The sequence below is a fragment of the Synchiropus splendidus genome, chromosome 14 (assembly GCF_027744825.2).
Source record: "Synchiropus splendidus isolate RoL2022-P1 chromosome 14, RoL_Sspl_1.0, whole genome shotgun sequence".
NCBI classification, from domain to species: domain Eukaryota; kingdom Metazoa; phylum Chordata; class Actinopteri; order Syngnathiformes; family Callionymidae; genus Synchiropus; species Synchiropus splendidus.
The window spans coordinates 11,513,570-11,526,326 of NC_071347.1; the positions used below are offsets into that span (position 1 = coordinate 11,513,570).

The following is a 12,757-nucleotide window of genomic DNA, read 5'->3' on the forward strand; positions in this document are numbered from 1 at the left end:
AGCGGATTTGGGGGGACGTGACTCTTCGCCCTGAGTCCGTCTCTGGCAGGAGTCAAGCAAAGTTTGCCACACTTGCGCCGACCTCAGCACTGCGTCCACCATGGAATCAAGGAGCTTCAGAGACTGTCAGGTCAGTTTTGCCAGTGATTTATCATCATATTTTGGCAACGTTTGCATCGCATAGCTAAAGTCTTTGGTGTGCACTTTTAATGGCGTCATGTCTAACTTGCCGCAGCGTCGTCTGATCGAAGGAAGAGGACGTTTAAACACGCTGTCGAAGGCTTTATGAGACAGTTCTGCAAAGTTTATGCACTTTATTGTGTAAAGTTTTATCCGCTTCTGCGTGAATTGCGCATGCGCAGCAGCAAACGTCGCAGACGGAATGTTTTTATAGTTAATATGTTATTACCGCATTGTCAGTTATGAACTTTGCGTTGCACAGTTTGCAATATTTGTATATGAATTTTCCAAAACGTGTTTAAAAAAATCACCTTGTGTGTTTGGTAAAATGGCTTCTGTCTAAGTAGGTTTTCTGCGCAGTGAATTCGCCGTGATTTTCACACATCTGGATGCGACGAGACGCTTTGTTGAGTGTTGTAACGCACGTGTAACTGTCAGATGATTCTCAGGGCGTGGGTTTTCAGCATGTTCCTGCAGGATGTTGCTGATCATGAGTCGTCAAAACTGGCGCGTGTCTCGCTGTGGTGCGTTCAGTGACACGCACAGCAGCCGGACCCTGAACATCCCGCGCTTTCACCTTTTTATTTGGGTTCAGGTGGTTTGATCTTGCTGATCAAGCCAAGCAAATAGCGTTTGTTAGCGATCTGAGTTCCATTCCTGGCATGTAGCGCAGAAGGATGTGGGAGATGTTCCAGGGCCCCCTGCTGGGTCGGTTCAGGGCACTTGAGTGGGAGGATGGGTGAGCGCGTTGTGTTGGTTTGCTCCTCTCGCAATGCATAACCAGATGGTCTGATTTTATGTCTTGTCCCGCGAAGGCGTGGAGGGCCGAGGGTCTTCCTCTGTCCACCACCAGCAACGAGGCTTGCAAGCTGTATGACGCCATCCTCCACCAGGTTGCTCCCACTCACCCTCATGCTGTCGCACAACCATGGTGTCTCATTCGCCGACTGCTTTGTTCAGCTGCTGCAATGGCGCAATGACGAAACCTTGGGCGGGTTCGAAGGATGCATGACCGCCATCAAGGCCACCGACCCCAACTTTGGTGAGTCCTGTCACGGTCAGCCCAAGTCCAGGTGACGGAAACTTCTCAATCGGGATATTAAATCAGTCGATATGGAAGGATATCGAAGATAGATATCGGTGCGTAGCAGACGCACATTAGCACATCCTGTAAAGACCAGCATGTCAGCGACCCCTGACTCAGCAAGAACGTCTGTGGTGCACTATTATCAATGCAGCCCCTTTGAGTCCAGCAAACTTTATTTCCAGACTTATTTCAGCTGGGTTTTATAATAAATAAATATAATAGAAATAATACATTTCACAGATCTACACAACATCAAGCACATATTGCAGCCCGATGTGAGAACCTTATTTTTTTTCCAGCTTCAAACAATAAAGAATATCCTTGACACAATGGAAAAGGACGACAAGGCGGCAGATTTCCAGTTCAGAAAAACAATCCGTCTTCCGATCAGAGTTGTGAGCAACAGCCTTGAGCGATGAGGACAGAGGCGTCTCATGGAGTTGGTGCTGAATCTTACCCAAAACTTGGGATGAAGTTCTCCACCCAAGTCGGGTCATATGGCTGGAACAAAGGCATCCAGCGCCTTTTTACTGTGGCAGAGTTCTGTTCTGAAGGGCATCGTTTTCAAGGCAGACTTCTGTCATTATGACCAGCAGATGACAAACACAAACTGATATGAGACGCTTCTAGTGGCCTTCAAATAGAGCAATGATGGAGAGTGGCTATATTTGTCCCTCCAGGAAAATATAGTTGCAGCTGTAGGTCACAGACAGTTAAGCCTGGAGTCAGTTGAATCAAAGGTTCCTCATTAAAGGAGTTGAGTACAACGTGCTGATACGTAAAACAATCTGGAGCCTTGTTCCTGTCCTTTATTTAACTGCGTCACTGAGTGAGCTGCTGCAGCGACGCGTGACATTGACTATAAATATTTAACTACGAAAGTAAACCTTAGTTATCAGAGTATCTCTCAACGAATGAAAGTTACTTATTGTCTTTAGTAGAACTGGAGCAGACCATGTTTGCAGCTGGTTACCAATAAAGTTTTATGAATCCAGTGCAGACAGTTGAAGCCTTTATAGTAGTAGAGTTAAGGGTCATATTCTTTTTAGGAATATTGTCGAGACCAGAGCACTTCTTCCTCTCACTTTGAGCAAGGGATGTTTTCGTCTGTCTGTTTGGATTTCAACTGAAACAAACTGCTCGCAGAGGAGTCTGGAAATGAGTTCGCAAATGTGGAGTCTCATTTAATTTGGTTGAAAATAGAATTTTGTTAGAATTAAAACAACAACTCAGGCCTCACCTGAACGGTGGCGCTAAATTGTTGCTGACTTATTGAATAGCAACTTTGAAAATGGCAGTAAAGACTGAACATGACGACTCATTCAAAACCTTTTCTGCCTCACCGTTGCGTAGTCTCACCTCAGGAAGTGACTTTTTCTATTTCATATACGGCTGCAGTTTGCCAACATTGTTGACTCTTATGGACTCTTACAGTTTTCGTGGTTAACGTCATGTGCTGAAGAGTCATCGCCTGAGGAGGAGAGGCGTGTAGTGAGTTGGACACATCAAACATACAGTTCAGTTTTGAGCAATTCAAATGTGTCTAACTACATTGAACACGATACAAGTGTTAAGGTCGATTTACTTTAATTACTATTCAGACTACAACCTCAGGTGTCGCCATGTTTGTCAACCCCGGTGCATCATATGTGAGTAGTCGACTTGTCGTGAAACTAGTGGCCAGTGGTCATTGTTAAGATCTTCATTCATGAGCATCACGTTAAATTCCCAGAACCTGAGCTGAAAATTCTACTGGCATCTGGTCGAACCTGAGAAGGAGAACACAGACCCCTATTATTTCACATTATCACCCAATATTATTGCCCTACATTTGTTCGGCTGACAGTCCAGTAACTTTTTTACCATTTGAAATGTTGTTGATAGCAATGAGCTCGACGGAACAGCGGGTGGCAGTAGTGACCACTAAGTGCCTTGTGGTTTACCACTCTATTGGTCACATGTTATTCAGATCTTAGGTTCCTTCCTCTCTCGCAGTTTTGGGCAATGTGATCAGCACCGGCCTGGAACTGATCGGAACAGCGACGTGCGCTCGTATAAACCCACGTCTGGCGGAGGACGTGAAGCGTACGGTGGCCTTGGCCAAAAGCCAGGACATCACTCCCAGAGAGAGGCTTCATGTCGATGCGATGGAGCTTTTCTCTCAAGGGTAAGTCTGCGTGAACCAGCCTCTCCTTTCACTCGGTAAACTCTGGTCAAAAGACTACGTGTACATGTACTTTTAATAGCCCTTGTAGGTAAGCCAATATTGTTGTTGATTCAGTTATTGTCAAATGTTCCACTCTCAACGTTCACGTCCTGCCGCAGTAACTTCACCAGAGCCTGTGCCGTGTGGGAAGACATCCTGGTGGATCACCCCACTGACCTGCTGGCCCTCAAGTTTGCTCACGACGGCTACTTCTACATGGGATCCCAGGTTCCCATGAGGGACTCTGTGGCGCGAGTGCTGCCTTACTGGAAGCCACACATGCCTCTGGCAGGGTATGTCAGTGTTTCCGCCAAAACTAGAGCTGGCTGTGACCCTTGCTGTCAGCTGTAAACGCTTGGTGCTTGTCGTTCACAGCGACAACTGAGTTTTTTTTACAAATAACTTGTCAGGGCATCAGAAACGAACGACCATTATTGCGTACAAATTATTAAGTTATTGATATATCTTTTTCTATTTTAATAAACAAAAAGAGTGAATTCATTTTTGACAACATACTTACAGTGCATTTTAGTCATTTTCTTTCAACCAAACCTGATCATTTTCCTCTTGAGCTCGTGCTGGTATCTCAGCACTTATGGGAAAAGAAAGACAAGCAGGATCTCAGAGTCCGGACTGGTGTTTCCCAGATGTACTTCTCACAGCTGCATCTTATCGCCAAGATCCAAACAAAGTTTGACGTGACCCTCGGTTAATAAAAGATAGTCACTTATCAAAAGCTTTTATTTATGCTGCGCCTCAGACTGCACACATCATTAGCCGAACACAGGGGACCTCAGAGTGCAGCCAACACAGTTACGCAACATCCACTCTCCGAAACTGGTCGGGATTACTGGCGGCGTCCCAGCCACGGCAACGTATTTTGGCACGTCGAGTGTCAGTTGCTTGACGTTACGTAAGGCTGACTCATCATTCCCGTCCTGTTGTTGCCCTTTAACTCCCTTTCAAAGCAGCCATTACAGGGCAGGATTCAACGCGCATTATGGCTTCTTTAAGTTGTCAACATTGTTAATGTTTCGGATCAAACTGCGACCTGCGATGAAAACGAGCAGCGAAAACAGAAGAATCTTTTGTCTCACAGTTGTCATCAGACTCCAGAGGCAGCTGGAAATTACAGCTCTGCAGCTTGTGTTTTCGCTGATTTGCAGTCATGTTGGGTCACAATACGACTTTCTCCGAGCGAGACGCCGTCGCTTCCCCGTTCATTATTTTGTTTTTGTCCCATCAGCTATCTGAATGGGCTTTATTCCTTCGGCCTCCTGGAGACTCGCCTCTACGACCAGGCGGAGAAAGTGGCGATGGAGGTATGGATGTGTTTTTGAAATGTAATGTGATGTTGCTGTGAGCCCTGTGGTTCTTTTTAGTGCTTTGCCAGAGCTTGATGTCGCCGCCTTGAGATGACATTAGCATTAGCCATTAACGTTTAATGCAGCAGGTCGACAGAGAACAAAAGAAAAAGATTTGCAGTGTCCTGCTTTTTCTGTGAGTTGAACTCTCGATAAAAAAAAAATACAGTGCTAAGTCATGAAAGTACAATGTCATGAAAACAAAGAGACTGGACACAAGTCAAGTCTCCGCACGTGCGTCCGTATTTTATCTGTCAAACTGTCGAGTTAGGAAGTTATCCATCCTCTACATACACCAGGGTCCAGTTAGTCTTGTAGTGAAGACCAGCAAAGACCATGGAGGGGGGCGAGACCAAGTCCATTCGTCATATAGTCCTGCACATTTATTTCTTACAGATTTATTTCTTCCTAAATAAATCACATACTGTAGTCACCTCATTGGTTTGGCCCTCAAAGTCATGGTCTTGGACTTGGTCTCTGTCTTCAGTGTTCCTCGATTAGAACTCCAGGTCCAGTTGGCTCCTCCTTTTGTGACTTGCCATGACACCATCCTGGTCGACCGCTTCAGACCACCACAGTCCTTTCCCACTACTGTGTCCCGTGTCACGCAGACGTGTCAAGTTGACCTGGCTCCTGCTCACTAGAATGTTGAGGCTGGAAAGGTGTTTATTTGGTGTTCAGCCGAGGCTGTTTGGCTACATCAACTGCAGACTCTGACTCAGACTCTGCTCCTGTCTGTGGCTGAAGGTGTTAAGAAATATGCACAAACGGGTGAAAGTATAAATAAAAGGTTGGTCTCCTGAGAAAAAAAACTTCAGGGAGACTTTGATGGGCAGAAGAGTTCTGCCTTTTAAATTCTGCCTGCGTGCTTGAGAGGACAAAAACTGTTTTCTTCGTGTCCTTCTGGTGACCCCTTCCTCCCGCCCCCATGTTGAGCAGGGCCTGGCTCTGACTCGGGATGACGCCTGGTCGGTCCACTCGGTTGCGCATGTTTGTGAGATGAAAGCTGAAGTGGACAAAGGCTTGAAGTTCATGGAGAGTCGAGAGAATGACTGGCAGGTAAAAACCACTCAAGTCTCACTGTTTTTTTTTTTTTTTTCTGTCTTGCTTGAATTAAACGGAAGTCGCCCGAGGACTCATATTTCAAATTCATGTCCCTCTCTTTAATTCCAGGGCTCCGACATCCTGGCCAGTCACAACTACTGGCACTGGGCTCTGTACTTCGTGGAGAAGGTAAAGATTGTAATGAGTTTTCTCACTCAAGCGCTGTGCTGGCAGCACCTCTGTGTTTATGATCTCGCTCCGCTCCAGGGTGATTTAAAGTCTGCGCTTGATTGTATGGCGGAATTAATTTGTGTTTGCAACGGAGAAACAAAATCTATCAAAGCAATCGCATCTCTTCTGACAAGTCCTTCTCTGCTCACTTCCGCAGGGCGACTACGAAGCCGCTCTGCAAATATTCGACTCACAAGTGAGTTCTGCCAGTGAACATTTGTCATTTTGTCCTTTCATCTTAATTTGAATAATTTTAATATATATATATATATATATATATATAACTTTATCAGACATCCTTCAAATCACAATAGTTGACAGTGAATTAGTAAGAGAAAGGAAAGGCTTTATTTTCAGGAAAGAGGTTGATAGAAAAAAGGAAACAAAAACAGAAGTCCAAAAAAGCATTGATGCACCGATGAGGCTTCATGAAACAGAGTCCACATTTTCAGTGCACACTAGATGGCGCTCTCTGCTCTTTAGACTTGAACAACCATTTCAATGAAACACCATCATTTTTAATCTGCCACCTACTGAGCTGTGAAAATCAGGACATGAAGCTTCATGAAGTTTCAGAGGCCCATCACTACAGAAAAAGACATAAGAAAAGGGGGTGGACAGAAATTTAAAATGGAAGTCAGAAGTCACCTCAGCCACCAGGAAGTAGGGAAAATCATTTCTTTTCATGCTAAATATAATGCGATTTTTGTTCATGATGTGTTGGGAAAACATAAAAACAGACGTCCTGAGAATTGATAGTGTCCGATAGCCACAGAGTCACTGGTTGAAATCCAGCTCGAGGCAACTCTGTGTTTAGAATGAAACACAGAGTCTCTCCGTGATCTAGTTGGCCCCCTTCAGGCCCTCTGATTTCCTCCCAAAGACCATCTGAGGTTGACTGATTGTGTGTTTGAGACCTGTTCAGGGTGTTGCCACCTCTCGCCCAGGGACGGACAAACACCTGCGGGCTCCATCTTGGTTCCAGGTTCTCATGAAGAAGTGGCTGTCTTTCAAGTCATTTGCTGGAACTTTTGGCGAGCACCTTGTTCTGCTTGCAAAAATCAGGGTAAAAGTTGAGGAAGTTGCCGTGTGTTTTCCATGAATCTCAGAAATGGGTCGCACACATCCCCTGTTGGCTGTCTAAAGTGGAAGTGACAAATGAAAAGTTCCTGGACGCTCTTTCCTCCAGCATGACTTGGTGATGTTACTTAGCACTGCCACGCTCACATCGAGTTCCCCGGCGCTCCATCAATGATTCAGTGTCAGGGCTTCCCGAGAATGTGGCTGCGTGGGCGCACGCATGTTCCTGTCTCCTGAGTTTACATGATGGTGTAACTCCCTCCTTTTTTTTTTTTGCTGAAAGATTTTCAGACGCTGCAAGATGACAGGATCCATGCTGGACACCGTCGATGCCTCTTCGCTGCTCTACAGACTGGAGATGGAGGGTGAGACAGGCTCCCGGACAACGCACTTCTCGATCTGTTCTGTCCTCTAATGTGCTTCTCATCGGGCCAGCGCTGACCTCAGCAGAGTTAGCAAAGAGCCGCTTCCTTTTAAAAGAAGTGCTTCCTCAAGTGTCGAGGACCAAACACAGCAATGAGAAAGTGACCTTTTTACCTTCACACGCCACTGACACAACTCAAATCTATCAAGACTCAGACCAGGAAGAGCCTGGATTTTTTTAAAGTCTGCTCTTAAGTAGTTTGATTTCTCAATGCCGGACGTATGGAAAAGAAAACAGTGGAGTTGGTGTGTCAATAATTTGCCAAAATAATGTCCTTAAGGCACCGACATGTCTCTGTTGTGTGACTAATATACAATATACATGGCTGAGTGTGAGTGACCAAGTCATTTTATGTGACCCACAAAAGCTTTGCGTCCCTCAGGTGTTCAGTACTGAGTCACCTGCTACACAATGATGAAGTGACCCATGAAGGTCACAGGGCGTCCGCCATGTTGGATTGTTTTTGAACTGGTATACTTTATTATACTGGTACGTTTCCTGTTCTAGGAAGCTATTTTACTGTACTATTTAGGTGTTTTATTTGACTGTCGTACCTTTGTTAGCAGCGACACACACAGCTAGCTCGCTACATGGTGAGTCTGTCATGTCGGAGTCAGCACGGCTTGTTCTGTGGCAGGTGTCTGCGTGAAGGATCGGTACCGCGAGCTCTTCCAGGTGACAAAGCCTCACAGCGACGATCACGTGACCATCTTCAACGACCTCCACTTCCTCATGGTGTCCCTCGGCGCCAAGGAGAAGGACAACACCCGTCATCTGGTGGAGGGTCTGCGGGACTTGGCCAAGTAAGTTCCGCTGGTTCTCCTCGCCGCTGCGTTACGTAAAGCGGAGACCAGTGAGGAGCATTAGCAGACACTTAAGAGCCGTGTCCGTCTCTCCGCTTGTTTGAATGTCCCACTTTTAATGTGTTCTGGCACCTCGGAGAGTCCCGGTCCTGGACTGTGCTCGGCACAAAGACCACAGAAAGGCTGTGTCAAACCAAGCCCTTAACTGAACACGGTTATTTGCGCGGTTATATAACAGGGCAGGAGTGTGGCGATGATGCAATGATCAGGGGTTAGCGGCGGGTTAGCGCTTGAGCAATGAGGACGCGCGCAGGTCTGAGCTCTGCATCTATTAGCTTTGGTCGGCCCTAAATGTTTCTCCTCTTCAACAGTCTGTTTTTGTGGGGCTGGTTTGCATAATCCCTGCTGTAACGCAGTGGCGCCTTCTGATGTGGGGAGTCCTTAGAAAGAGGTGGATTTGCGTGGATTTGTCAGTGGAGTGAACGCCGTTCATGCCACTTTTCCCAGCTTGTATTTGCTAACGTGAGCTGACGACTGACTGGCTCTGGGTCACTTGTGTTCTTGTTGTACAGCGGCGTTTGTGTTCTTCTACATATTTTACACGAGGCCTTGGAAACTCAGCGTTAACAAGACAGGATCACTGGATGCACTTCACTACATCGATGTTCACCTTCGCTCTCTGTCCGACTTTTATTTTGTTTCTATGAGTTAAACATGGATTTTTCACACTTTGATTCAAATCACTGTATAAGGCTTAACAGCTGAAATAATGCGGCCAATGCTGCCCCCCGAACCATGGGTTGGATACTGTAAAGAAAGGTCTGCCTGAACACAAAGCTACACATCCTTTCAGACACCATCGAGTGTGTTAGCCATCACTGCCGCCAGACTTTCCATAGACTGGCTGCATCTCTGTCGGGGGATTTCCTGACCAGTCTGCTTCCAGTAACCTGCTCTTCCTTGTTTCATCTCTCCCCGGCTCATTTCAAGACTTTCCCTTCTTCAAATATCGGCCTGCTCCTTTCTTGATTCACGGAAAGACAGTTTGGCGCGGCTTTTCTTTTAGCGACTAGCTTAGCGATAGCAAGTAAGACAGACGAAGAAGAACTAGTCTGCGGTCTTCATGTCTCTCAGTTCATTGTTACATCACATGTTCATCCATGTTGTTGGTGATGCAACTGAGAAGTAACACAGTGTAGCACGTCACATGCAAAGACAGCTACATGTCGAGGGCAGGACCAGCACTGCAGACTTTTACACTGTTTTATCTGATGTTTCCTTTTTCTTGTATAATGTGTCAGTATTAAGCCATGTATTGTCGCGCACATTATTATAAATAGTACAGTGGTACCTCAGTTCTCAACCACAATCCGTTCCAGACGGCCGTTCGAGAAGCGATTTGTTCAAAATCTGAATGGATTTTTCCCATTACAATGAATGGAAAAAGAAATAATGCTTTCCAAGCCTTAAAAGAGGCTTTTGTAGGAGTGAATGTAGAGTGTCTGCTGCAGGTGCGCTGTTCCTCTATGTGTGTGGCCGCTGCATGTGGGAGGGGTTGCCGAGTGAGTGACGTCTCTCCAGAAGGGAAGAGGTGCCCGGTGCGTGTCCAGCTCTGAATGTGCGCTTCTGTGCAGTTTGGCTGTGACAAAGTCATAAACCAAGTAACGCTCTGTCCCAGACTCGCCTCATCCCTGTCCCAGCTCCAGCCCACAACAGGACATCAAACCCTGGAGGAGAGGTGTGGAGAGCGAGCACCTCCCCTGTGACACTCTACCACGGTCCAGTGTGGAGACAGGAAAGGTTTTACACCTCAGTATGAAGAAAAAACAGTAAATGTAGCTAACGGGACACATCTGCATACAGAGGCTGCGTTATACACAATAACAAAGTGCGTCGTGAGTCAGCTGATCGGTCCGCGCACGTTATGTTTTTTCCGCCTTTTTCCGGGGGCGTTCGAGTTCTGGATTTTCGTTCGAAATCCGAAGCAAAAAAATCTTGAAATTTTTGTTCGAACGCCGATTTGTTCAAGGTCCAGGATGTTTGAAAACCGAGGTACCACTGTATTTGGGCACCAAATCAGCCACTGATGTGATCGAAAGATTCCAACTACACACTTTCAAATTCTCAAAACTTTGGTTGTATTATTTCCTCCACCAACGAGGTTGTGTTCGACGGCAGCGGTTTGTCTGTGTGTCTACTTGTTTGTGTACAGGCTTTGATTTGGATTAAGTGGAAATGTGTGAAATGGGCTGTGGAACAATGATTCCATTTAGGTGTGATCCGACTCATTGGCTGGATCCAGTACTTTTTTTTGTCATTGTCGTCTGTGGCCCTGACACACACTCATTTTCCTGTTGAAATATTTGCTTAAAAATCATTTCTTCATTCTGATTCTATCTTGACACACTGTTCTAAAGGTTCAATTCCCAGATAAGCCATTGAAGAATCCTCTGTATAAACACATAAATTCATGCTGGTTCATCAATGGAAACAAAATCTAAACAGTTTAAATAAAGCAAAAAACATGACAACTGGAAACCTCTGCCAAGCAGCTCCACTGCACCTCCTTGACAAAACACTTCAGATGCTAGTGTTGTTGCTTCATAGTGGTGTCTGTTGCATGTCTGTACCTTCATTTGTTGTCTTCCTCTGACGAAAAAAGACCCTATTTTTTTAACCTTTTTATGATCATCTCCTCTGGAATTTCCCATTCCCATTTCCCGATCAGGCAGTTTTGCTAAACACATCTCAGCTGACGGAACTCAACGGTGCTAATGGGTAGAGCAGAGTCTGGTCCTGATCTGACACCATATCGTGTGCAACATCTGCTCAAACCAACTTCTAATCCTAACGCTCCCCAGCGACCCGGGCGACAACGAGCAGCATCAGCTGGCTGGGACTGTGGGTGTGTCCATGTGCAAGGCCATGATGGAGTACGAGGACGGGAACTACAGCGACGCCGTCGACCTGCTGTTCCCCATGCGCTACAAACTGCTGGGCATGGGGGGCAGTGACGCGCAGGTAAACACGCTAAACCCGTTGAATCAAAAATGCATGAGTCGCTGCGTCTCTCTTCGGCACCGCTCTTGTTTTGTGGGAGCAAATCTGACACGTGGCGAGAAACGGGCCAGAGGTGAAGAGCTCCCTCCACGAGAGCGTGATCTTTTCAATCCAGGAACACGGAACATATTGTGGGCAGCAGAGCGCCGCAGCGCATGAATAATGAATCCGTGTTGATGGACTTTATGCTCTTGTGTGTTCTTTGTGTCGAGGAAACCTCCCACAGGTGCCGCGATGTACACAACATCACACAAAGAGATGGAGGAAGCGCTCGCGCGCGGTTATGTTTACTAATGTCTTCCTGTGCTGGCAGAGAGACGTCTTCAACCTGCTCCTGATTCACGCCGCCATGAAGTCGGAGAATAAGCACCACAAGAAGCTGGGAAGGTAAAGACCTGCTCCGTCTGCATCTCCTGCCTTCCATTGTTGATCAGCCTCTCCACCTGCGCTTCGCTTCATCTCCATCCTTTCAGATGCCTTCTGGTGGAGCGAGACGCCTGGAGGCCCAACTCTCCGATGACAAGCCGCATGATGCAGCGCGCCCTGGCGCTCCACGTGTAGAAGGTGCGACATGAGGCGTCGCCTGCAGCTGCCTCTGTCCGGATCATTTGGCTGAGGCTTCGACAAAGTGAATCAAATTCCGCCAAGAAGGCCATAAGGACCTTCATCAGGGCGCGAGGAGCCACAATCATAACTTGCTTTATAGGCTGCCCCCTACTGGATGGGAGTGGAAAACCACCTGAAGAAGGCGACCTCTGAACAATGTAACTGTTCGCGTAAACTGCACTTAAATTTCATGAAGATTGTATATTCTTGGATTTTAAATGTGAATCTTTGACGCCTTACTCTTGTCCTGCGCTAACTGCAACGATCATGGCTACAAATACTGGACATTCATAACAAACGCATGTGTTTTTCAATAAATAAATATATTCACTCCGACTCCGAGCATGACTGAAGACAGTACCTAAACTCAGCTGGCAAAAGAGTCGCTCCGCTTTCTTCCCCTGCCGTGTCCCGCCGCTCAGAACGCTGAGGAAATCTCATCTTGGATCTGAGAAATCAGGATCTGGGACAGCACGATACCTGCAATCTGGAGCAGAGCAGCGCCAGTTTTAGAGAAGAAATCCAAACACACAGACGCTGAAGGGCGACGGCAAGGTCGCCGTGACGCTCATTTGGCGCCCCAACAGTCGTGGGGCTCAAAGTGGCGTCACGTTTCAAGAGCTGAAAACTCAGTGTTCACTCAGAGCGCTGCGTTTCTTCCACAGACGTCTG

At 46.6% G+C, this 12,757-nt stretch overlaps 2 protein-coding genes across 2 annotated transcripts in view; one reads left to right on the forward strand and one right to left on the reverse strand.

The window, feature by feature from the left end:
* Nucleotides 1–12,433, forward strand: ttc38 (tetratricopeptide repeat domain 38). The gene is made up of 14 exons (XM_053884521.1): nt 1–130; nt 996–1,073; nt 1,141–1,222; nt 3,263–3,434; nt 3,593–3,766; nt 4,720–4,795; nt 5,777–5,896; nt 6,011–6,070; nt 6,270–6,308; nt 7,476–7,557; nt 8,254–8,419; nt 11,281–11,440; nt 11,793–11,866; nt 11,953–12,433. The coding sequence occupies exons 1-14, from the start codon at nt 101–103 to the stop codon at nt 12,038–12,040; spliced, it is 1,401 nt and encodes a 466-aa protein (XP_053740496.1). The 5' UTR covers nt 1–100; the 3' UTR covers nt 12,041–12,433.
* Nucleotides 12,324–12,757, reverse strand: part of tspan33b (tetraspanin 33b) — a 22,276-nt gene continuing 21,842 nt past the window's right edge. The window contains exon 8 of the mRNA XM_053884529.1: nt 12,324–12,572. Within this exon, the coding sequence (XP_053740504.1) occupies nt 12,504–12,572 (69 nt within the window). The 3' untranslated portion in view covers nt 12,324–12,503. The remainder of the gene's footprint in view (nt 12,573–12,757) is intronic.